Consider the following 27,572-nt stretch of genomic DNA (forward strand, 5'->3'; position numbering starts at 1 on the left):
TCTCCACTGCTGCTCAGCTAGTGAGAATTCAAACTCCTTGCTGGAAGTCCTCTTAGGAAGAATTCCCTCACTATGCTTCTTCCTTCTGATGGCTTTTCTGCCCAGTGCTCAGCTTGCAGAAAACTGCGTCCCTCTAGCCCTGCGTAGCTCCCTCTGCCTTGGCATGTTTTCGATTTGGAATCCTTACCTCTTTGTTGGCTCACTTAGAGAGACACACCCACGAAAATATAGCCCTCCTGGCTAGAACTGCGCAATCCCTCAGGGGATTCGAATTGTTGCTTGTTGCAGCAAGTTGGCCCTTGCTTTAGTGCTAGATTTGCTCTTCCCTGTTTCATATCAACAACTCTGATACCATGTGAAAATTCCTAGATCTAACAATCTCAGGAATCCTACTGCAACCAGCTGAATCTACTTCACCTAGATTGTAAATTATGTTACAAACTTATTTTATATTTTTTCATGAAACATTGAAGTAAATCACTGAAGCAACTTACACCAATTAAATATGATTTTGAAACATAGAAACTGAGCAAGTAGTTGCAAACACATATGACACCTTTATTTTTGGACAAAAGTCCCTAGAAAAACCCAATGTGGGAAAACCAATGCAGCAGCTCCGAGGGTTTTATTATTATGCAGGAGAAAATCTGAGTACAATTCTAGGATGCTCAACTAGCAATCCTATGTAGAGAGAATAATGAACAAAAGACTGGTGAAATGACCTCACCCTGTCATTGGAGAATCAATGACTGATCCTATTGCTTTGGAGGCTCAGCGTCACCCTCTACGTGGCCTCTATGCAAAACTGCATCACTTTGGGCAGTTTCTGCGTCAACCCTCTTGGGTATTACGCTACATGTCCTCTGGATCCTCTGCTAGTTGAGAAATCAACCTTTTGCCTGCCGGACTCACACCCCGGCTTTCGACAATTGAATTTCGACTTCCCTCAACAGGAAACTCGACTTCCCCTAAAGGATTGTGGTACCTCTGCGTCAGTACTGCGTGGGATAGCGTCAACTTTCCTCTGGATGTCTTTCTGTTCTCCCTCTGCCTCGTACTCTCCAAAAATTCCTTATCCCGGATTCTCACTACCCCTCTGCTGCAAGAAATCCCCTCCATCTATTTTCCTCCTGAGAACTTCTCACTTCAAAAAAATCGATTTCCTTGATCTCTCTGTGTATTTTTCAAATGACCCTCAGGGCCCTTCTTATATTTTCTTGTTGGACAACCAACGACTTAGATTAAATCATAATTAAAGGCTTAGATCGTTTTGGCTTGATCCGTGCCTTTTTCTAGAAGTTTCACTCCTAATTAGATTAATACCCATTAATATTTTAATTTTCCTATGTTTAGACTTAGGAACTCCATTAAAAATATTAATTATTTTAATAAAATCACTTATGGGTGGAATTTCCAAAAACACTTTCTGGGTTCTTTGGAATGCATGTGCCCAAGCCTCCCTGCAAAATTTGAGGCCTAGAGCACATCCGATGTTATCCCAAATCAACATGATTCCATGTTGAAAAATCTAGGGCGCTAGATTAGGTGATTTCTCTTACTTTGATAACTGCTTGTGATGTCTTCTTGATTAGATTCTCCAAACTGATTATTAGTGTGTTTTCTATCATCAAACAGCTACTAAACAATGAAGATCAAAGAGACAAGAGGACACAAAATGTAGGTTGCTAGCCAGGGCCAAAACCTTTCCTCTTGAGAGGAAAACCCACAAGAATTCTTCTCTTCTTATAGAATCTTCAAATGACTAATTCCAAGACCTAAGACCCTTGATAAAGACCCTTCTAAGACCAAGTCAACCTTCTTTCTTGATGAGCTTTCCTTACACAACTTACAACAACAAACTTTGACCTTTTAGCAACAACTTCAACCCCAACAGCTTCTCTAGCAACTTTGACCCCAACAACTTTTCCAACAATTTCGACCCCAACAACATTTCCAACAACTTCCAACAAATTCGACTTGCCCAACAACTTCCAGCAACTTCGACCTGCCAAGAACTTTAGAAACCCTAACACGAGAGAGAGAGAGGTCCAAAACTTCGGTCTTGCTGCTTCTTTCTTCTGGAGATTGAACTTGCTTCTTGTTGTTTTCAAATGAGGTCGAGTTCCTTCTTATATATAGGCTTTCCAAGGGTACGAATTGCTTCCATGAGGTCGACTTGATCTTTCATGTAGGTTGACTTGCTTGACAAGGTCTTGGAGGGTCTTTATGACATTTTTGACTCTACAAAAAATTTCTTTACAAGATACAACATGCCCAAAGGGGTCTTACATGTATGACAATGACTCTTTTGACTTCATAATTCTATGACAAACCTAGAAGCACTCAATGGGTGCTTGACCTATAAATAAATTTATCTTGAGCATGAAACCCATGCATCAAGAATGACAATAATAATTTTTTTTCTCTTTAATATAAAATCAAGATTACAATAGACATTATGAAGACCAAACCTAGTTACACATTTCAACAGAGCTGTGACTTTATGAGAGTTTTGAAATCCTCCCACTTAGTTATTGGAGGACCTCCCTCCAATTTCACTGTCTCTGTGTGGCTCTGCCACTAGGTCACGACATGGTCCTCTAATTTCAGTAGAACAAATGAAATATTTTGTTTTTCCTCTATATGATGAACATTAAAATAAACTTCTGATTGCTACAACCAATGATTTAACTTTGGATTATCAATCTCACATTGATGAAACTGAATGTCAACTTGTCCAACAATTTCGGCCCCAACAACATTTCTAGCAACTTCCAACAACTTCGACTTGCCCAACAACTTCCAGCAACTTCGACCTGCCCAAGAACTTTAGAAACCCTAACACGAGAGAGAGAGAGGTCCAAAACTTCGGTCTTGCTTCTTTTCTACTTATCCTTGATTTTCATCCTTTTCTTATGGTCTTGCTGCTTCTTTCTTCTGGAGATTGAACTTGTTTCTTGTTGTTTTCAAACGAGGCTGAGTTCCTTCTTATATATAGGCTTTGCAAGGGTACGAATTGCTTCCATGAGGTCGACTTGATCTTTCATGTAGGCTAAATTGCTTGACAAGGTCTTGGAGGGTCTTTATGACATTTTTGACTCTACAAAAAATTTCTTCACAAGATACAACATGCCCAAAGGGGTCTTACCTGTATGACAATGACTCTTTTGACTCCATAATTCTATGACAAACCTAGAAGCACTCAATGGGTGCTTGACCTATAATTAAATTTATCTTGAGCATGAAACCCATGCATCAAGAATGACAATAATATTTTTTTTTCTCTTTAATATAAAATCAAGATTACAATAGACATTATGAAGACCAAACCTAGTTACATATTTCAACAAAGCTGTGACTTTATGAGAGTTTTGAAATCCTCCCACTTAGTTATTGGAGGATCTCCCTCCAATCTCACGGTCTTTGTGTGGCTCTACCACTAGGTCAGGGCATGGTCCTTTAATTTTAGTTGAACAAATGAAATATTTTGTTTTTCCTCTATATGATGAACATTAAAATAAACTTCTGATTGCTACAACCAATGATTTAACTTCGTATTATCAATCTCACGTTGATACAACTGAATGTCTACCTTTGTTTCCATTTTGAATAGGGACTATGTGTGAAAATTCCTATACTCAAGGAACCCCTACTGCAATAAATCTGGATTTACTTCTACTTGCTTTTAATATACATTATCATGTTATTTTCTGGATAATACTGAAGTAAATTACTTCTACAGCCTACACCAATTTAATTTGATTACATGAAACAAGAAACTGAACAAAGAACAAGATACATAGGACACCGTTATTTTTGGATAAAATAGTCCTTGGAAAAATCCAATGCGGGAAACTAGTGCAACAGATCTGAGGGTTTTATATTATTAAGCAGTAGTTCTAAATACAATGTTGGATGCCCTCCCGACAATCTAGTTATAGAGAAAAATATAATGGCTGAAAACTGAGTGAGATTACCTCACTTCACTCGACAGTTTTCGACTGATCAGACAACAGAATTGGCTAACCCCGACTATCTGTGTGCTGGCCCTGCGTAGGCCCTGCGTCAACCTTACAGGCTCTGTGTCAGCCCTGCGCTATCTCTTCTGCCGCCTGGAGCTTTTGCGTCAACCTTTCCCTACTGTTTCGGCAGCTCCCTGGCAAAATTCCAGATTTCTGCGTGAGGATTCTCCTCTGCAGTGGCTCTCCCTGGTTCAACGTCAAGCCTGCGTGGGCCAAGACTAGCCCAGTGTCAGTCCCTCTATGTGTTGCATTGCCTCCACTAGTGACTCTCCACCTCTCTGCCGAGTATTCCCGAACTATCCTTGCCCCTCTTCTGCAGAATGATCACTTAGTTCGAATTTCTCAGGTTCCTAACCCCAAAAATTTCGAACTCTAGATCAATTCATTTTCTTGGTGGGTTGTTAAATGAACCTCAAGCCTCTGTCTTATATTTTTCTCGTTGAGACTTCAACGACCGAGATTAAGTCTCTAATCAATGGCTAAGAGTAAAAACTTGACTTGATCTGCTTTCTAGAACATTCTCACCCATATTTTGATTAATACCCATTAATACTTTAATTTTCCTAAGTTTAGACTTAGGAACCCCATTAAAAATATTAATTTTTTTAATAAAATACAATCCAGGTGGAATTTCACCAAACGGTTTCGGGTTCTTTATAACGCATGTGCCTTAGCCTCTCCACCAATTTTCATGGCTAGAGCACATCCAATGCTACCAAAAACTAACACTATGAATGATTCACGACAACGAACTGGGTTGTTCCTTTTCAAGTTATTTCTTAGATTCCTTTTTTGTTTCTTCTCAATATGCGAATTTCCCCCCTGATTCGACCTTTGCTTTAAAATCTCCATTTTCTCTGGATAGGCCAAGCTTATTGGTCAGGGTTGCAATGAGAAGGTTCACATTAAAGTTTATATTTGCGGCTTTTGCTTCCGATCGCACAGGCCTCTTCTTTGCGGGATCTTAATGGTTGTTAACAGATTATTTGTTAAAATCTAAGTTACCGAAAATGCTTGAAGAATTTGCCGGAAACGCGGATCCCCGTTTCCAATACGGAAACATATACGATTCTTGTCTGAAATGTTGTAAAAACGTTTTTGTGTCATTTCAAAAAATCAGAAACTTCAGATTTGGAATTAGATATGTTTCCAAGGGATTTAATTTTTTTGGATCCGTTTCTGGAAATCCGGAAACGGATCCACAAAAATCATGATCGAAATCCACCCTTAAAATGTTAAAAAGTGTGAAAATTTGTATAGCCATAAATAAATAATAAAAATGAAGAAATCAGATTTGCAAATAAACTCACTATAAACACAGTCTCATAACGTCTCTTCTAAATCTTTAGAAACAACAACACTCCATATATTTATCAAGGATTCTTACTAAGAAAAAGATAGATGTTCAAAAATGCAAACAAAATAGTTTGATGAATGTCTTCGTAAAAAGATTTATTTGAGCGATTATTTTCGGTTTGGTTAAGGTTTTGTTAATTGTCATTGATTTTGCCCTTGATTTCGTAAATCCCTCCAATATAGCGAATCTTCTCTAGCCAATCTTTTGCTCGCATATAGTCAAGAGACCAAGCTGATGTTGAGAAGATTGAAATGTTCAAATAGGCCTTGATGGAATATCCCAATGATTCCATGGGCCTTTTAATTGCCATGCAAGGAAGATAGATATCATTTGCCATGCATAACACATTCTTTGAAGGAGTCAGACCTGAAAGCACAAAGACTGTAGCATTTTTTATTACATTACTAATGATGATGACAATGTTTATGCTGAATTGCTGATAATGATTTGTTTATGTTGAATTCATGACCATGTTTATGTATTTTTAGATATAGATTCTAGATTCTAAAAGATGAATGGTAATATATATATATATATATATATATATATAGATATATATATATATATCTATGCCATTTCCTTGCCATATCGTACCCTGATTTTTTTTTTAATTTGCCGTATTTGTTTCAAACCCCGTATCCATTCCTGTATCTGTTTCAGTGCAACTTAGGTTAAAATTGGCAACTGTGGCCAAATTCCACCATAGGACAGTTCATAGGATGGAGATGATTATTCATTGGTTCCTCTTTCCGAGAGCTACAATTTTGATATAAAGATCATCTCATTTTGTCAAGTATAAATGGAATTTTGAATTTATTCTTTCTCATGGTCAAATTGTCAAGGTCAACCTCAATCAAATGTAGGTTCATGAAGCCCAATGAATGTGTCTCCTCACCCTCAACGAATTGTATAAATAGGAGTGACCCTTCTCTCATTTGGACATCACTCATCTCATCACGTCATCTTCTCTCTCCTCTCTTGATTGGTTTGTACACTTGGAGGCTCTCTCTTCTTCGCACGTGTGGAAGGAAAATTTCTGGACTGGTTTTGGAGGCCGAAATTTCTGATATTAGGGCAGCATTGACTTGGGCACTTTGATCATGTGTTGACTTCTATTTTGAGGGCATAATTTTGATCTTTGCAGGCCATATTGTTTGGCATGTTTTTCGAGATGATTGGGACTGTTTGACCGTGTTGACTTCAGTGTTGACTTTCTGATTTGACTGCAGAAATTACAGCAAGGTTTGTCTGGGTTGACTGAGCTGTTTTGGGTTGACTTTGACCCTCTTTGGAGGCCGCATTTTTCTTCTGTTGACCGAGCTGATTAGAGGATGATTTGGGGCAGCTTTGACCACCGTTGACTTTCTGGTTAGGGCTGCATTGACTGCTGATTTGGCAGATCTGTTTTGGGCTTGTATTTATGATATTTGTACTCTCTCTCTCTCTATTGAACTATTGAAGAATAATAAGAAGATTTGATCAAAGGGTTTCCCCACATTGGAGTTTGTGCCTGACATCCGACACATCTTGTGTCCTCTTGTCTTGGCTTGCCTTCTGTATACGATTTTATGTTCTATCTGCATTTACTGTCAATGTTTATAAGTTAATGTGATTTCTATTGAAGATAATTGGAAATTGTCATTGGGCTGATAAGAAACATTGAAGTAAAATGTGCTAAAGCATAAAGCATACCATTGCTATCTAAAATTAACATTGTTCAAACATGACTAGGGTTCCATGACTTTTGGCTTAGCCATTCTAGATCCTATGCAACTCCCCACAATATACCCAAAGCAACATACTTTGATACCAATATGATCTGTAAATTGCAGGACCCGATACTCTGCGCTGGCAAAACACGCGAAAAAGACTAAGCATCACATATGTATTGAGGAGGCCTGTGTTATTGCCAAGATTGTGCTTTTTCATCACTGGAAATTTAGGAAAGCCATAGAAATTGAAAAAAGGCTGAGCAATCACAATAGAGACGATGACTGGAAAATTAGCAGCAGTTGGATCCCTACCCTTTCCTCCTAGCGACCCTCTCCCCCGCCCCTGCCCCTTGTGTTGTCCTTTCCCCCTCATCCTCTGGATTGTTTTTCCTTTTTTCCCTTTCTTCTCTTTGGTTTTATTCTGTAATTTAGTTATTCATTTTAATCTAAGATTCTTCTTAATAAAAAATCTGTTATACCTAAACATAGATGAAAGAATTATAATGAGATAAGCCAATTAATCCTGTTATACCTTGAGTAAAATAAATATAAATAAATAAAATCATAAATTGAATTAACTAACTAATTGAAAATTGTTATATTTTTCCATTGTTTTTCAATTCTATTAGAAATTGCTATATTCCCAAAAAACCGCCCCATTGAGGCTTGTTAACTTATACTTTCAACTCTGTCAATCTCACTTTAGGTGGTTGTTTAGTCCAAGGTCATTAGCTTCTGTACGTTGACTAAAATTATAATCTTTGTTAGTCATCCTTTGACGTAATTTTCTTTCTGTATTGGTATATATTTTGGTTTGCAGATTGGAATTTGGCAATCCAGACAGACCAGAATGCAATAATCTTCTTTCTATATATCAACTGGTAACTGGGAAGACTAAGCAGGTGTGTTTGACTTGAGTGTTTAGTTATGCTGTCATTGCATGTAACTGTTCTGTTGCTTTGCAATTGATTCATATTACACCTAAAGATATTGAATTTGAGAACTAGATTTTAATTACTTAATATAGCATTGATCCCAAATAGATAGGAATTAGACATATCAGTCGACTGTTAGACACATTGATATACAGACCAAGTGCAGAATGATAAGGGCATAAACACAATAACACAAATAAGCACAGACATGTGATACAATCTGTTACCTAGTTCTCACTCGTGCAAAAGTCCCCTGAGCACACTTTGTGAAACAGGCAAGCTACCACTGTGACCTCAGTGGCTTCGTTTTTCTCACTTTAGACTTGAGGATGATTCCAGTAAAGGGAGGATTCCCTATGGCTAACTAAGCTCAGATTGTTATAGATTTGAAAGATTAATGAACTTAGTTTTATTTCTGTTTCAATGTTTATGATTATTAATGTGATTTCTAGATTTAAACTAGATTTGATTTAGCCTCAATTAGATGTATAAATGATCAGTAAGATACCGTGGATATTCCAATGGAACAGTTCGTGACAACAGATCTTGTAATACTCTGAAATCTTATGTTATGCAGGTCTATTACCTTAGATCCCAACTTTATTATCACTACCTTATTGCTCAAATCTATAAAATAACTGAAATATGAAAATGAAAGAACAAACATCCACACAAATGAACAGAAGATGTATCTTGGGAAACCTGATACAGAAGAAATTTGAGCTAGAATGTGAGGCTTACCCTCTGCTCTTTTTTTTTTTCAGTTATGAAAATGCAAATACAAAGAAAGGGGCACATATTATGGAGTTGCCTATGATGCGGTGGCTTGAATGGTTGCTACAAAATCTTCTTCCTCATGTGTTATGCTCTCAAATCTCACTCCCAGTTGCTTTGATCAACTATGGAACAAGTACAATACTAAAAAAAATAGAACCTCCTCTGATCCTAGTGGCCCCATATTTAACATAATCTAGTAACCATTTAGGTTAGGGTTTTTTGCATGGCTCAACCCTCAGTTAGTGTTAGGATTTTGGATCATCTAGAATCACCTTGAAAGTCCACACTCTACTAACCCCACAAGTGAGGAATGGGGCTGGTGTGGTATTTAATCAGTACTATGGTAGTACTTGTAAAAGAATGTTCAATGAATTAATTCACATGGAGCAAACAGCTCAATGATAATACAAAGATATTTACAAGAATAGAAACATCAGGTTTCTATGTAGAATATCGAACAAACAGTTTCATCTAAGAAACTGCTAAAAGAATAAGAATAGAAACATCTAAAAGACTGAGCATTACTAAATAGAGATATAGAGATATATTCTAATACCCTCCCTTAATGCTCAATCTATTTACAACACCAATAGACCCGCGAAATTTTACAAATTTATCAGGACCAAGAGGCTTGGTAAAGATATCGGCGGGCTGCTCTGTGGTGGGAACATAGTGCAACTGAACTGAGCCGTCTTCAACCAACTGTCGAATGTAGTGGCAGTGAGTTTCCACATGCTTTGTTCGTTCATGAAAGACAGGATTCTTGGCAAGTTTGAGCACTCCCTGATTATCACAAAACAAAGAAGTAGGCCCTGTCTGAAAAACATGCATATCTGCAAGCATACGACGAAGCCAAACTGCCTCACAGGCTGCCTTAACTGCTCCCCGATACTCTGCTTCTGTTGAGGAGAGAGCCACAACCTGTTGCTTCTTACTAGTCCAAGTAACAGCTCCAGATCCTAGACTAAACACATACCCAGCTGTAGATTTACGGTCATCAACCGAACCGGCCCAGTCAGAGTCAGTGTAGCCACTGAGAGTAGAAGTGGAGCTGTGAGTATATAAGAGGCCATAATCAGAAGTACCACGCACATATCGTAGCACCCGCTTTGCTGCTATCCAATGATCAGCTTTAGGAGCTGACATAAAGCGAGAAATGTAGCTTACTGCAAAACTGATGTCAGGTCTGGTAGCAGTAAGATAGATGAGACTGCCCACTAATTGCCTGAATAAAGTTTCATCCACAAGAGGAGAGGATGACTGTGCTGAAAGTTTGAGCCCTGGTTCCATAGGAGTCGTGGCCGGTTTGCAATCCTGCATTCTGAACCTTTCCACAAGATTTTTGGCATACTTGGACTGAGAAAGAAAGATCTGATTTTCAGTCTGCCATACTTCAACCCCCAGACAGTAATGAAGAAGTCCCAAGTCTGTCATCTCAAAAGTTCTGCATAGATCTTGTTTGATCCCATGGATCAAATGTGCAGAGCTGCCAGTAATGATAAGATCATCCACATAGACAACTACAAACAAGATATCATCATCAGTATGCTTGATATACAGGTTTGCATCAGATGGACTCCTCTGAAAACCTTGATTTGTCAGATACTGATCAATTTTTATGTACCAAGCCCGAGGAGCTTGTTTCAATCCATAGATGGCTTTAACTAACCGACACACTTTCTGTTCTTGACCAGCAACCTTGAATCCTGGAGGCTGCGTCATGTAGACTTCTTCTTGGAGATCACCATTTAGGAAAGCACTTTTTACATCCATCTGATGAACTTTCCATTTGAACTGAGCTGCTAGGGCAAGCACAAGCCTGATAGTACTCATCTTGGCTGTAGGAGCAAAAGTCTCCTCATAGTCTATGCCTTCCTGCTGTGAAAATCCTCGAGCCACAAGCCGAGCTTTATACTTGTCTAAGGTTCCATCAGCTTTGTATTTGACTTTATACACCCATTTGCAGCCTATGGGTTTTTTGTCTGCAGGAAGATCAGAAAGAGTCCATGTGTGATTTTTCTGAAGACTCTGAAATTCTGCTTGCATAGCCTTTTCCCACTCAGATATACCCTTAGCTTCTGAGTATGTTTGAGGCTCAAAAGTACTGTGAAGGTTAGCCATAAGAGCAAAATTGACTGTAGACTGTTGTCTGTTCTTATGCCTAGAAGTTCTACCTTCAAGGAGCTCATTATCCCGGAGATCACCTATGGTCTTAGCCCACCATTTTGGCCGAAGAGAAGAAGAACCAATATCAGGATTAGAGGGACCAATATCAGGAGGAAGAGAGGCAGGCTCAAGATCAATAGGGATAGCAAGAGGGGGATTAGCTTCTGGAGGAAGCTCAGATAGAGTAGTATCAAATCTGGATTCTACATCATCCCTCCCATCGGATGGACTGACTGGAAGAAGAACACTGTGAGGCGGATCCTCAGAACGCTGCTCAGAAGAAGAAGACTGAAAGAATCCTCTGTCTTCATCAAATACTACATCTCGACTGAAGCTAAGTCGACCAGTGGCTATATCTATCAGCCTATAAGCCTTGTGATGATCACTGTAACCTGTCATCATTAGTTTCTGACTTTTGGAATCCAACTTAGATCGCTTAGCAGATGGAACCCAAACATATGCAACTGAGCCAAAAACTTTGAGATGACTGATCTTAGGCTTACGACCAGACCACACTTCTTCAGGAGTCTTCCCTTTAACAGCCTGAGTAGGGGATCAGTTAAGAAGGTAAACAGCAGTAAATACTGCTTCAGCCCAGAATTTGTTTGGAACACTCCGGTGTTGTAACATGGAACGAGCCATTTCAACAACCGTGCGATTGCGACGCTCGACAACACTGTTCTGCTGGGGAGTGTAAGGTGTGGTGAATTGACGTTTGATGCCATGAATATCACAGAAGTTGGCAAAAGCTGAGGAACAAAATTCCCCCCCATTGTCGGTCCTAAGGGTCATGATATTACAACCAGATTCTTTTTCAACTAAAGTTTTAAACTTCTGAAAGGTACTAAGAGCATCAGATTTATTTTTTAAAAAATACACCCACATCTTTCGACTGAAGTCATCTACAATAAGTAAAAAGTATTTGCAAGCAGTTATAGAAGCTGTATTCATAGGACCACAAATATCAGCATGAAGTAACTGGAGTACCTGGGATGCGCGCCAAGATTCGCCATTTTTGAATGACGACCGATGTTGCTTTCCCGCTTGACAGGCGCTGCATACTCCCAACTGCTGAGTCTGAATATCAGGTAATCCTGACACAAGTCCCTCCCGAGAGAGCTGAGAGAGATACTGCATATTGAGATGCCCATATCGCTGATGCCATAGAGTACTGATGGGAGAGACACGAGCTGCTAGTGCCACTTCTGGAAAGTCACCGGTGTCAAGTAGCCTGTATAGACCATGGTCCTCGAGGCCAGTAGCAACTGTCAGACTGGTCTCCCTGTCAATGATTGAGCACTTGTGTGCACTGAACATAACATCAAGCTGAGGAGAATTCCTCATAATCTGACTGACAGAGAGCAGATTAATCTCCATACCAGGAACATAGTATACATTTAGAAATATGAGCGTGCGTCCACCAGACTGAATTTGAACTGTACCCCTGCCAGCAACAGTGTACTTTTCACCTCCACCAAATACAACTGAATCACTGAAAAGTGAAAAGTCAATAAACCAGTCACGCCTGTGAGAGAAGTGGCGTGATGCACCAGAATCAATGTACCATGCAGAGGAAGGTACATGTTCTGAAGACCTTTTAGCCATAAAGGCGTAAAAGGCAGAATCTGTCTGCTCGGAATGTTCTGCAACATTCGCTGTCTGATGTGACCCTCCCTGTTTCCTTTGTTCAGCAGCAATCCTCTGCCTGCAGTCTTTCTTCATGTGACCGAACTTGTGACAGTAATTACACTGTACACTTTTCTTCCTGTTAGGATCAAAAGACTGAGATGATCCTCTCTGCTGAAAAGACTGAGAGGACTGATATTTTGCAGCAAATGCATTCTCCAAGGGCACTGATGAAGTACCACTACCAAACTGCTGTTTCCACCTATCTTGCTGCAGAAGTTTGGTACATAAATCTGAAAACTTCAGATCAACATTTGTAATGTTAAGTGTTTCAATGAAGTGTTCATAAGATTTTGGTAGACTCTTCAGGGTAATGACTACCATATCTTCTTCCTCCATGGTCCGACCAATGGCGTCGAGCTGATCTCGAATGTCTTTAATTTTGTTGAGATGTTCCTGTAAAGACATATGTTCATCCATCATGATGGAGAACAACTGATTTTTGAGAAAAAAAGCTCTGCTTTTATCAGATGTCTCATGCAATTCTTTCAACTGTTCCCAGATTTCAGCAGCTGTCTTGCCAGAAGGGATCTGTGGTAACTGATCATCAGCTACAGAGAGCTTGAGAAGCATAACAGCCTCTCGATTTCGATCATCAAATTTATCTTGATCGGTCCCGGCTGTACCTGGACGAAGCTCTTTGCCCAAAATGAGTTGATCAAGACGCCTGTACTCAAAAATGGTCAGCAGTCTTTGTTTCCAAATGTTATAGTTGCTGCCATTAAACCGTTGATTTCCTTCTAACATCAGATTGGTAAGTGTGGCCATTTTCACAAAGAGAATACAAAAGTATGACACACAAGAACAATGTAGCTGACTGCTTATGCTGGTGAAAATTTAAAGAACGGACTTTCAGCTGTCTAAAACAATAGTAGGACTGCCAATACAGTTCTGAGAATACAGTTTGCCACAAGAAAATGCCGGTCTACCATAAGAGTATACTTATGCAATGTCAGATGTAATGAAGACTGTCAGGATCACAAAAAAAATTTCCACTGATTGGTAACCCACTGCTGGCAATCAGAACCATACATACAGCAAATACAAATTTTTGAAATACGGACCCACATATGGCATTAAGAAGCTTCAGATAATGATGACTATTGAAGATGACCTCGTGTCTGTTGATGATCTTATTGAGGAGCAGCTAACTGTTGAACCAGCAAATGAATACATTCAGAGTTGTGACATTGTTGCATTTAACAAAATCTAATGATGCACCGGGCGTGCAGCGTGCCAGTCTTCAGTTTCAAGCTTACACTGCTGGTAAATACCACGGATATATTTGGCTCACAAAACAAATACGCAGATCTGAAACAAATACGATCTACACCACGGATGTATTGGCCCACGTGAGCTTCACGTCACGTCTCAGGTATATATTAGTTTGAAATACGTGTCACGGTGTCACGTCTCAGTATATACGTCTCTTGTCTCAGGTATATACGCCTCAGAAATGAACCACGGTTTTCAAGTATCCACGGTTCTACAGCATACGGCAACGGAACCACGGGTCGGCAGAATATATTCACGCGTTTCAACAGAAATATGTATTGACCACGGGTTTCAAATATCTATCCACGGGATTTGAAATATAATGACCACGGGTGATTACATACGGGCGTATATTATAATCCACTTGCGTATATAAACCACGGGTTACGTATATAGAACCACGGGTTACGGGCGTATATAGAACCACGAGTTATATAACAGACAGAGCGTGTATACAACAGAGCTATAACAGAGCTATATAACAGACAGAGAGAGTATATACGGGTTATATATACGGGTTATATAACAGAGCTATGACAGAGAGCGTGTATACAAATGCGTGTATACAAATTTGGCGTATTATAGAACCACGGGTTTTGACAGCGTTTAATCAGCAAAAAAAATTTGACCGATGCTCGCAGATCAATTTTCAAAAACACAACTCCAATTTTCAAACAAACAAATGAGTTTTGAAAGTAGAACACCTGGATCACAAATGCTGAGAAATTCCACGGTGTGGTCGAGTAGCCGCCAGGTGAAGAAGGAGATAGCCGGATCCGTTATTCCAAGCAGAACTGACCAGCAAAAACTTCCACGAAAACAGTCACCGCCACAAAGTTATTTCTTTAATAAAATGATCATGCAAGAGAAGAATCCATTTCTGTATCGAGATGGACGACTGTAAGCTTTTATCACAGCGAGCAAAGCCGAGGCTAAGACTCAGTGAAGGCTGCCTGGCTTACAGAGGGCTCGACCTTAGAAAGGACTCAAGAGATTACGATGCAGATAGTATTACTGTTTCAAGAAAAAATCTCTTAACTGGGCTCCGATACCATAAAAGAATGTTCAATGAATTAATTCACATGGAGCAAACAGCTCAATGATAATACAAAGATATTTACAAGAATAGAAACATCAGGTTTCTATGTAGAATATCGAACAAACAGTTTCATCTAAGAAACTGCTAAAAGAATAAGAATAGAAACATCTAAAAGACTGAGCATTACTAAATAGAGATATAGAGATATATTCTAATAACTTGGACCAGAATTGCTCAAGGAAATGGGAGATAAAGTGGTTTAAATTAAGTAGAATTTGAAGGTGAGATGAGGAATGAAAAAGAATTATGTGGATAAAAGTAGGATTCAAGGAGAAATAAAAATTGGGGCAAAGTGACACCAACACCAAGCTAGCAAGATTTCGTGGTCCATTTGAGATGTTTGATAGATAGGATCAGTTGCATACCTACTTACATTGTTTGCTTTCATGAAGGTGGATAATGCATTTCATTTGTCATTCTTGAAAAACATGTGCATGATCCTAGTCATGTCATTGACTAGATTTTATTTCAAGTGGAGCTCGAAGGAGACTTCCAAGTATAACTAATGTGTACATTGGACATGAAGGTCACAATGCTCTAGGATAGAACCATAGGGCAAGTCCAATGGACTTGTTACAACCTTGAAGAAGCGACAGGGGAGATGGAAGATGTGATATGGGAGGAATACCCACCTTTGTTTTGAAATTTTAATGTCAAAATTATGGTATATATGTATGGCGATTTGCACCAAGGATGGTGCAAAATTTAGAGGGAGGAGAATGTGACACTCCATTTTGACCCTAGATTAGCAATGCATATTTGCATATATGATGAATGGTCGAGGACCAAGTAACGCAATATGTAAATATTGTACATAAATAATAAAATTACATTATTGGTTGCAGATGGAGAAGGACAAAACATGTGGAGCTATGATTCCACGAGAAAGGAATGAAAGAGGGCTTAGGGGCTCATGGGGGATAAAGTAGATAATAATATTTTATTACTTAGCCCAAACCTTTTATCTTATACTATTCGAAGTCCTTTATCTCATATATTCTCCTTTATTAAGTTGGAGTAAGTTGCCAAGTGAAGTACATAGGCTTCTTTGGAAGCCACATGGTTAATTGATATTGTGCAAATATAACCCATGATTCATGTTGGGTGTCCATTATTCTTCTAGGGAAATTGTTGGGAGAGCCTTTGTTGCCATCACTGCAACAAAATGGTACAAATGGCTATGATGAGAATTATTTGGAAATTGTGTCTGTTGACCACTTCGTGTCAACTACCCTATATCAATAACACATTTTTGCAAAGGAATTCCATCATGTTCGAGTAGTCAGAAATCCAGAATTCATCATCATCATTCATCAAGGTTGTAACTCCAATTCTGCAGCCCGACATACCATTGTAAAAATGATTCTAGTATGTCTATAAACTATAAAGTCATGTAAAACACCTAGGTAAGCATAAGAATTTTTTCTAATGAGTTTTATCCTAAGGAATTTTTTAACCTCGTTAATTATTTTGTACACGAAATAATTAATAGAGTTTTTCTCCCACATATACTCCAAAGCTAGGGTGGGGCTCAGTGGTGATGTCTTAAGTGAGTGTATCGAGTCTATTATGTATTTTCATCATACCAGATCATGTCTTGAGTCTCACAGAATTTCGTTGAGGCTAAGTCTCTATTTTTAATTATTAAATTTCCAGTTGGTCATGGAATTTAATAATTTGGATGTAAATTGTAAAATCAAAAGTTTGTAAACGTTGAAAGGGGTAGAGTACTCATAGTTAGAACCTCTACACCTCAACTTAGTGTCTAGACACCTTTTGAGGGTTGAAATTATGTCTTTCCCCTCAAATTATTTTTATTTTGAGTTTTCTAGCAAAAAAGGACAAAAATTTAGCTAAAAGATTAAAATTGAGAGAAAATAAAATTCTCTCCAAGTGGAAAAACAAATTTTTGGAGAAGGTGGTCATTCCCAAGGAAGAATTAAATTGACAAACCCAATTCCAAGGCAAGAAAAACCATAAGAAATTCTTTGGGGCCATAAAAGAATTATTTTTTCAAGGAAATTATTTTTTCTGGGTCCAGTTAGTTGAAGAAAATTTGTGGGTCCAAAAGAAGTCCAATTTTTGAGGCCATTCATCAAGGGAAAAATAATTTTTTTAACAAAAAATGAGCTTATGGACCAAGGTGATTAAGTCAAAAATGATTTTTTGAGGAAAAAAGGTCAAAATAATATTTTTTGGACCAAGAAAAAAGGGAATTATTATGGAATTCGAATTTCTTCATCAAGATCAAGGGATAAGATTTAATTTTGGCATGGATCAAGCAACAACTAGTTGTTATTCTCCAGGATCAAGTCAAAATTGTGCAACTTCTTGGACCTAGCCATTTTCCACTTGGAGGGGGATCTAGATCTCTCTATTTTTCTATAAATTGAGCCCGAGGCTCCTCATTGTAACTTCTTTGATCTTCAGATCACTGTACTCTGGCTATCAGCTCTTGAAGCTCTCTATTTTGGTAATAAAGCAAAAAGTATTTGGGGTTACTACTGTGGTGTTTTTCTTCCATGGACATGGTAATATTGTTTCACCGAGCTTTTAATTTCTACTTGTGCTTATATTCGTTATGTTTATATGCTTTTATAGAATCATCGATGTATAGCTATCTTGCACTGTTGATTGGATATGAAAAATGCTTTAGGATTGGATGTAGCTAGTCGTTTTCGGTTAAACTACTAGGACTTCCTTCCATTGTATTTTTCTTATCTCATGTGGATCTAACGGAAGTCTTTTAAATTGCAATGTTCCTTTTTCTGGTGTTCTTTATGACATGGTTAGGATGGGATTTAAGAGTTGGGGGCAGACAGGTCACATGTGCAGTTTGGTGTCATCAGCGGGTCTAAGGGCTTTGGAGAGGTTTTGAGGAGTTTCTATGAGGTTCGATGGAATTCGCTTGGTATATTCCATCATCCGCACAGTTTGCCTTTTGTTCTGGTGCATTCCAACAACTTTCAAAAAACAGAGTTATTATTGGGCTTGACTCAATTAATTACGCTTAAGGTGGCATTCTAAGAAGAATACTTGACAGAACACCTTAGTGTAATAGCTCATTGGAACCAGAACGAGAAGATCTACAGGATGGGATGGTTAGATATGAGTTTCAGTGACCTGAGGAGACATGGTGGCCAATTTACCCTTTTCCCGCATTAAAAAGAATATTTTAATTGAAATAAAAGAGGGAAAAGTGCTCCATGATTAAAATAATAATAAAATAGGAGGTTCTAGAGGGGTCCATCAAATCTATAAAAGAGGAGGAGACCATTGGAGGACATCTTGGATTTGTATTTTCTTCTTGTGGAGAGGTTTGAGAACCCGGTTCTCTACTTCAGTAGTAGCCCTAGGACGGAAACCCTCAGGTGATTTAGAGAGATTGGGCGAGCACCCATCTCCCCTTGGTGAATTCATCCAAAATTCACATGAGAGCTTAACAGTGGCAGTTCAGTTCAATTTTGGTGGAGGGCTAGGGCAACATTGGAGCAGATTCTTGAGGCCAGTTCTATCTCAGCTATATCAATTGTTTTGACATGTAAAACCCCAGTTTATATATTATAAATAAAGCTGAGATTTCCTTCTGCTCATTATCGTTATTTGCATGTTCTATGTTGTTAAATTTACATGTCAATCTTCTGTTTATGAATGGAAATTTTATCTGAAGTATTTCTGAGTTAGAATTTCAAGGAAACCCCAAATTGTTCCATTTGGGACATTACAGTGGTATCAAAGCTATGCATCTAGCCAGCCTCAGGGTTATTGCAGATAAATTTCAAAAAAAGTTCGCGATCAAATTACTGAAGATATTTTCCTGAAAGTTCTGTGAAATCGTCGCTTAAGTATTCAACAATTTCTATTTGAAATTATTGAATTATTTGACCAAAGAATTGTTGAAGCAGACTGACTCATATTTCATATGAAATTTTTGTTTTACGGAGGGCCAATTATTATAGAAGTCGTCCAGATTAAAAAGGTTGTGAATAGTTTTCATTATCAAATTATTGAAAAAGGCCGAGATTCAAAATCATATTAGAAAGGGCCCAATTATCTTATTAAGGCAAATGATTGTTTATTGAAGGCACGAAGTTTTAGCATGGGTCGTGGCATCTGTGAGTATTGGCCCACTTAAAAGTTGATATGGCCGAGAAATTATTTTAAAAGTTGGGGGCAGTAAGTTTTATGAGGGCCAACTTTGGGTAAAGGGAAATTATTCCAAAGACAGTTGAATTGTTTGGCAGGGTTTGAAGCATATTTTCCTGAAGTGTGGCCATCCGCTAGTTATTCAGCTAATCTGTGCCAGAGACATTTTTTTTATGTGAAGCCAAGGTCTGTCATCATGTGGGTCGAGTGTCATCATGTGGGTCAAGTTCCACAATAAAGATGGCACGATTTCTACTCATTGGTGGAAGCTCATTGTCATCATCAACATCGGCTGTTGATGCATGATGCTTTCCCTTCCTTTTCTTCTGAGGACACTGGGATGCATAATGTCCAAAATCATGGCAATTGAAGCACTTGATCTTTGACATATCCTTCTTTTGATCCTAAGGTGGAGCGAGTTTTCTACCCAAGTTCTTCTTATCGAACTTTCCAAAGTTTCTTTTTCTTCCTTTTCCTTTCTTTGCAAGAGCTTGAGTTTCTTCTTGTGGATTCTGCGAGCTATTTTTGGATAACAATCTAGCCTCCTCTTGGACACAATCAGTGCATAGCTTATCAAACTTCGACAAAATTTCTCATGCACAAATTCCCTGAACAAATGAATCCCATGAGGAAGCGAATACATTTAGAGTTACTATAACAAGCTTTGTATAATCAATGTCATCTCCAATGGTTGTAAGTTCATCTCTCAACTGAGAGACTCTCATAAGATAAAAAACAAATCTGATCTAGACACCATAACACTCCAAAGTTGATGTCTCAAGGTTATATTCTTGTTAGTGTTTCTATCTTGTACAATCCCACCAAAGAATCATATACTTCTTTGGTTGTCTTCAAACCAACAACATGAGGTATCAAGTGATCCTTTATTGATCACTTGATTCCTTTGCTTGGCTTCATCCTTTCTCTTAGCCTTGGCTTCATCCTTCTTGTACTTGCCTTTCTCCTCAACTCCCTCTGGCTTTGAAATGATTTTTTCCACATGATCCAGAAGCTCATTTTCTTCCAAGATAAGAAGTATTTTGGTCTTCTAGGATCTGAAATTGATGGTACCATCCAACCTATCTTAAACTTTGAGAAGAGTTGCCATTGTAACAAGAGATCCAAAAACCAATCAAACTGTCGAATATTTGGTCTCTAAGGCTGACTTCAATGGTTGATCTTTTAGCAAAGCTCTGATACAATGTTGAAGTTTTCTACAAGATATAGATTAGATACAATTTTCTGCCAGATAATTACTTTCTAATGATTTTCACACAATATTCTTATGCCACTGATATCATTGAGCAATTACACTTCAAAAAATATCAACAATAAATGCAGCGGAAACAATAAAGATCATAGAAAGACAACCATGCACAATAAAGAGAATATTTTTACCTTGGGAAACCCAACAACTTTTCCTTAGGAGAAATTATTCTCCAGCAAGATTTACAAATCAGCAATTTGTTTGGAAACTTGTGCCAATATACAAATCCAAATACCAATCAAGCTAGTCAAAATATCAGCGAGTCAATGCTGGTCAAACCATACAAAATAACATAAGTCAACATTCGTCAACTTGCCCTGGTCAAAAAGCCTATGGTCAACTTCGGCCCTATTGTCAAAATAGGACTTGTAGACAAAATCCTACATTCAAATCCTCATTGTGGTCAACCCTTCAGCCTGGTCAATGGTCAAAGAAATTCACATGTGTGGCCTTCAAAACTTGGTCAAAAAACAAATCGGTCAACTTCAGTCAAACTCGACCTCCTCCTCACACGTGCAGCGCCAAGAGAGATAAGATGATGATGAAAGAGAAAATGGATTGCTATTGCTTGGTGGAGAAAATGAAATGTCACATCATCTATTTTTACTTGTCGAATGGGGCAAAATAATCCAAGGGACACACCCATTCAATGGCTAGGCCAACTTGACTTCTTGGGCCGACTTGTCACTTCAAAAAATAATTTTTATTTTAATTTTTCTAGGCCAACTTGGAGACCCCTTTTGCCATGCGGGAATACCTCTCGATGCTACAAAAAAACAACATAACCTTGTGGCACTCCCCCACATTTTCAATCTTCTTTCCATCTGCTACCATGACCTTCATATTGGGCATCAAATATATGAAAAGATTCTGTGTTTTTGCTAGGTTCATGTTGACGAAATTATGGGTACTTCCAGAATCTATTAAGACCATTACATTATTCTTTTCAATATTTTCTTTTAATTTTAATGTTTGTGGTTGCCTTGTGATAGCTGCTAGTGATAGTTGCGGTGCTTCTTCATTTTCAAAATTTGGGGAAAAGTTATGAGGATTCTCATTTGACTCTTCACTATCTAAATCATTTTTTGCTTTCCATTTATATAGGCTCTTGGTGTTGTTTCTTTTAAGGCATTTGTGTCTGCAGTCCCATTTTTCTCCACAGTATTTACACTTTCCTTCCTTTAGTCTTTGGACATTTAGACTAAGCTTTTAGTCTTCTCTTAAATGAGGTGGAAGATAAGATAGATAAGATAAGATAATTATATTTATGTCCAACTAATGACCACAAAGTAGGTCAAAGGGACTGTTGAGTACACTAATGTATATACAAAGCGGGAGAACCAAACGGTCTCCTATAAAAGATACAATGCATGAAGTAAATCAACGTCTAGCCCTAGCCGAGATGATCCAGGACATAATAGGTTTGAGGATCAGACCCATCTCTCCTAACATCTGAGGCTAAATGAATAATGCTGAAGAAATTCAACAATGTCTGTTGGCCCGATGAAGAGCCGATGACAAGTGCAAACTGTCCACTAAATCATGTCCTGGGGGGGTTCACATGCTGCTGAATGCTGGAGGACCTAGTTTGTCTCCCAGGGATAGATCTGAGATGGAACTGCTGCTAAGATCTCGTGTGGCAGGGTGAAGTCCCACAGATCCTCACTGGTCTGGAGTCTGGATACGTACTGGTAACAATCGATCTCTTGGTGCCCTTGTCTGAAGGTAGTACCCTAAAAAATGTCGTCATCCTCTGTGTGGGGTTTGGTCTGATGGGAGGCTGAAGAATATGCGCTCGGAACCTAAGAGCCTCTTGCATATATAGGGCCAAACATCTCTAATCGGGGCACCTGAAAAAGTCAGCGAGGGTCCGAGAATCTCTGAACAAGCAATGAAACATTCCTCTAATCTCGTAGTAGACAGGGCATCCAAGGATGAAGTGCACCTCGGTCTCCACTTCTTGTAAATGACATACCTGGCAGAGTCTGTCTAGTCTATCCACCTGGTGGTCTGTCTCTACCCAAAGTCTATGAGAACTTACTTTGAACTGGCCTAGACGAATGCGAAGAGCAAGCATCTAGTAGTGAAACATATACTGGGGTCGAACAATGAGCCCATCTCTCAACTCCAAGAAGTGCTCAGCATAGAATGCCATCTTTGGGCGCAACCCTCCTGGAGGATTGACCCAGGTGACCTGGACGAACTGCCTGTAGATGTCCTCCCTAATGATCTTGTTTAGCTCCTGTCTAGTAGGTAAAAGGTGAATGGTAGCATCTAAGGAATATCGGAAAGGAGGGAGACGATCCAACTGAATTCCCACTGACTCTAAGAGGTTTGAAACTCCTGTAAACCAACATCTGGCTCGGCTTGAGGGAGTAGAACGGGCAATAGTCTCAGAAGAGCAATATGCCAAGTAAGGATAACGGTCCCTACTCTTTATCGAGTCTGCCAAGCCCTGGACACGATGCAAGAATGAAACCAATCTAAAGACTGTCTCAAGCCGAAAGGGCTGAGCTCCAAACTCTGCAAGGATGATGTGCTGTGGCACTGTCAATTTGCACCTAATGATGCGGTGGAGAAGAAGAATCTGGACTCTCTCAGCTGAAGGTACTTTGAATTTTTTGTATTTCTAGGTTGTAAGGGCTTTCGTCTTGAGTAAAGTTTATCAAATCTTGGCAATGGTGATAATTCAAATTTTTCTCTGCTACTTTTGCTTTACAAATTACTTCTTCCATAGTTGTAATATCATGAAGCTTAAGTTTATTGTGGAGATAAGGTTTAATTCTAATAATATATGATTGAATAAGGCATTGTGCTGATAATCCAGGTACTCTTGTAGCGAGTGCTTCCCATTCTTAAATATACTCATCCATACTTCCTTTCCATACTTCCTTTTCGTTGTAGTATAGTGAGTTCTGTGAAGAATTTTTCTTCCTTTATACCCTGAAATCATTTAAAGAATTTATTTTTGAATTTATTCCAACTAGTTGCATATGCTGACTTCTTCCACCACATATACCAGTTATATGCGTTGCCTTCAAGCTGCATGATGCATACTTAATTTTTTCATCGTCGTTGTAAATGTTGTAAATTTCAAAATACTGCGCTTTTTTGAACCTTGCCATACTATGCTTCTCGTTATCGTCAAATTTCGACAATTCAAGCCTTTCCCTTCGTTAGCAGGCGATAATCGGTTGGTTGGGGTGTGGTGGAAATTGGTTAGGAATCATCATATTATGAGGATTTGCTATGGTATATGAATGCAGAGACTTGGGAGTGTGAGGCAGGCTTGACGGGTTTGACATATTCGAAGAGTCTTATTGTTGGGCGGTTGCATCATTCCTTGATTGCATGAGCTGGCTTAAAGCATTCATCACTTGATTGCGATTATTCATCATTTGTTCGTGGTTCTAATTGACCAAGTCTTGTAAGTTTGATTGCTCCTTTTGAATGGCGTCATAATTTTGGTTGAGCTAATCTCCTAACTCCTTTTATTTCTTCTGTAGCTCAACCTATCTTTTGTCATTGTGGTTAGATTTCTTTTCAAATTCGTCCAATTTCTTGTTGAATTCGCTGATCTTCAGTGTTTGGGTAATTGGTGATGTTTCCCGCTCCAATTTGATTGGGTTTTTTTAGTCTCTTCTTATCCTTGTCCTTCTATATTTCTTTTTGAAATTTTACCCTCCCTTTCTTATTTGACAACGAACGCACGAGGGAGAGGGTGGACACAGGATGTGGCAGAGGATGAACACAGCAGAGTGGACGCGGGGCACGGATTCGATGGACGCATCTGAGTAGGGAAGAGGGGGGATGGACAGACTGCGAGATGTGGTGGAGGGTGGATGTGGCAGTGGATGTGGGGCAAGGATTCGATGGACGCGGCTTAGTAGGGAAGAGGGGGGATGAGTAGATCGTGGGATGCAGCGGAGGGTGGACAAGATAGAGTGGACGGAGGGGAAATGGGCGCAGCGCGGGAGAGCAGACCGGCGGCTGAAAGGGGATGCGCTTCAATACTGTGGCTACCGGCGGGAAGACGACAAATTGACAGGCAACCTGGAGATAGGGTCTTGCAGGACAGCGACACAAGAAGAGGGTGGTGGACGACAGCGGAGGGAGAGGGTCGAGGGGTGGGAACGTATGGCGGTGGTTGTGGCGGATGGCTGCAGAACAAAAGACAAGATGCCAGCCGGCTTTGATACCAATTTTACAGAGATCCCGAAGTATGGGAAATTCTGAAATAAGAAAATATGTATAAAAAATTGAATAAGAATCAGGTTATACTATGTACAATGCGGGCCCTTGCTTAATATACTAGCTAAGGTGATTCTTTGTGAATAGTTGTGATGTTTCCTTGCGAGTCGCAGCATATTAATTTTATTCATAACATATTTCCTCGTGTGAGAGACTCAAGACTGAAAGGAAGTGAAGAGTGTGCAGCTACAGGATTCAAGTGAGCATACTTTTGCAGGTTGAGTGCACAAGGGGAGGGCTGAGATTTCAATGTGGTCAGGCCGAGGGTGTCATGGGGAGGAGGCTGAAACTGTTGAGGCCAAGCAGGCAGACCGACAGTTTCGGGAGGCTCAGAGAGTTGATATTAAGTTAAAAAAATCCTCGAGAGGTGGTTAAGAGAGTTGATATTAAGTTAAGAAAATCCTCGAGAGGTGGTTAAGAACATGTCGTGAAAGAACATGTCGTGAAACACATAGGGAGCTCTGGATTATCCAATACCCAATAAATCGTTCAACCCATCCTATTTACATGAAAATTAGACTTGTGGACGGGCCAAGTTGCTGCAGTGGTGCCAAATATGTGGAAAACAGCTGGGATGGGTGCAAGCCAAATTTTTGAGGGTGGCCGAGTTCCATTGTTGTATTTTCCGTGTATTCTCTGAAGGTCATTTTCCCTGTTGGAGAAGCCCTAATTTCCCTGAGTAATAGAAAAGTGAAGGAAAATTAGACTCGTGGACGGGCCAAGTTGCTGCAGGGGTGCCAAATATGTGGAAAACAGCTGGGATGGGTGCAAGCCAAATTTTTGAGGGTGGCCGAGTTCCATTGTTGTATTTTCCGTGTATTCTCTGAAGGTCATTTTCCCTGTTGGAGAAGCCCTAATTTCCCTGAGTAATAGAAAAGTGAAGGAGAATTTATTGGGCAAATTTCTGCTGTGTTTTTATGACTGATTTTGTATTTAAAATTTCCGCTGCAAATTATTTAAGTTAAATGCCAGAGAACTTTTGTTCAGTAATTTTCAGAAAATTTAATTTGTTAGGGTGAATATATTTTTCTAGGTATATAAAATAATTTGCTGACAATATTAAATCAGATTTGGTATTTAGAAATTAACAACTTTTATTGTTTGCTGAGCTCACTGTCATATTACAACTTAAATTTGTTAAAAGAATTACTTGGCTTATTCTATTTCTGTTCTATTTTAGGAGGTTGCGCAAGAATGCAAGGACATGAATTGGGGGCAATTCAAGCCTCTCATTGCTGATGCTGTAATTGCACATCTGGAACCTATTCAGGTACTGAAAAGCTTTTTATAATTTTATTTTAAATGTCTAAAGACTTTTTTTTGTCCTATGTGAAATATCTTTATATTCTATATAAGGAATATATATGTTGAGTACAGCTCAAACCCAATAGTAAGGCTTAAAACTATTACAACAAAGCTCATGATGTCACTTGGATGAGGATTGAACCTGGGTGAAAAGGGTAACAATCATTCTTCCCCATCACCAAAAATAAACTCAATTCACAAAACATCTGAAAACTTTATTTACAACAGATTTCTCATTTCACATTATATTTAATCACCAAGAATAAACTCAATTGACAAAACACCTGAAGACTTTATTTACAATAGATTTATCATTTCACATTATATTTAAACAGGCACGATACAAAGAGATTACTGCAGATTCTACCTACTTGGATAGTGTTCTGGCAGAAGGAGCTCTGAAGGCGGCCACTATAGCAGACACCACTTTAAGGAACGTATACGAGGCTATGGGCTTTCTACCTTGCACAAGACGCTAGCATTTCAATTACATGATCTGGGAAGAGTATTTATGTTCCTATAGCAATCAAGAAAGCAATTATTTTTTTAACTATTTATCTGCCAAGATTTTCCCGTCTTATTGTTCTGAAAAAACACTGACAAAAAAATGTTAGAATCCTCCAGTTCCAATACTTTTGTGGAACGAATACAAGAAAAGACATTAGCTCAAACAATATCAGAGATAGATAGCATTAATAAATATCGATTGCAAATTTGCAACCCTCTGAAGGTTGCTTGAATTTTGTAATGGTAGTTGTTATAAGATTTAAAGACAAGCACACCAAACAATTCAAATATTATTATGGTGTAAGCAAATTTATCTTGAGTGGTTCTGATTCATGTGCATACTGTATTAATAAGCATAATGTGTTTGTCACTGATATTTGTTCAAAAATTTCCTCAAAGGAGCAATTTTGAGCATGAGGATGTATTAGCCATCTTTTTATAGATCTATGGTTATTTAGATCCTACATGTCTCAAGCAACAACCGATAGTGTAAGAAGTCGTATGTTAGATCAATGCTTGAGCTTAGACTTGACCCGACCAAAATTAGGTTTGACTCTCAGAATACAAAGAAAAATATTGTTCTTTAGATACAAAATATCCAACAATTAAAAAATTGTATTGACAGATTCCCTTCTATCTACCAATTTGATAAAATGTGAAAAAACTGTAAGGTTGAAAGAATATTTAAAATTATATTGTAGCTATAACCTGATTCTTAAGCAAATATTAATAGAGGAGGGTAAGTTGCATGCTAGATTAATGCTTGAACTTAGACTTGACTATCAGAATACACAGAAAAATGATGGACGATTCAAGGTTTTTCTGAGATACAAAATATCCAACGATTGCAACTTTTTATTCGCAGATTCCCTTGTATCATACCAATCATAGAAAATGTGCGAAACGTAGTGTAACGTTGAAAGAATATATAGAATTATATTGTACCTATCACCTGATTCTAACTCTGCAGAATGGTGATGAATTTGTAACCATTTTCTGGTTGTAGTTTGAAGGAATAATGATGTACTTGTGGCCTTATTTAATTCTTATTGTACACATCTACAAAC

General features: G+C 38.7%; 1 protein-coding gene across 5 annotated transcripts in view; it reads left to right on the forward strand.

The window, feature by feature from the left end:
- Positions 1-26,479, forward strand: part of LOC149258927 (tryptophan--tRNA ligase, chloroplastic/mitochondrial-like) — a 333,508-nt gene extending 307,029 nt beyond the window's left edge. For all 5 annotated transcript variants that reach the window (XM_089373964.1, XM_089373948.1, XM_089373980.1 and 2 more), the window contains 3 exons: positions 7,912-7,993; positions 25,874-25,963; positions 26,334-26,479. In XM_089373964.1, coding sequence (XP_089230090.1) covers positions 7,912-7,993; positions 25,874-25,963; positions 26,334-26,477 — 316 coding nt within the window. In that variant the 3' untranslated portion in view covers positions 26,478-26,479. The remainder of the gene's footprint in view (positions 1-7,911; positions 7,994-25,873; positions 25,964-26,333) is intronic.
- The last annotated feature ends 1,093 nt before the right edge of the window (positions 26,480-27,572 follow it).

This window comes from Pinus tabuliformis, chromosome 6 (genome assembly GCF_031772625.1).
Source record: "Pinus tabuliformis cultivar Carrire ecotype Pingquan chromosome 6, CPIR1, whole genome shotgun sequence".
NCBI lineage: Eukaryota > Viridiplantae > Streptophyta > Pinopsida > Pinales > Pinaceae > Pinus > Pinus tabuliformis.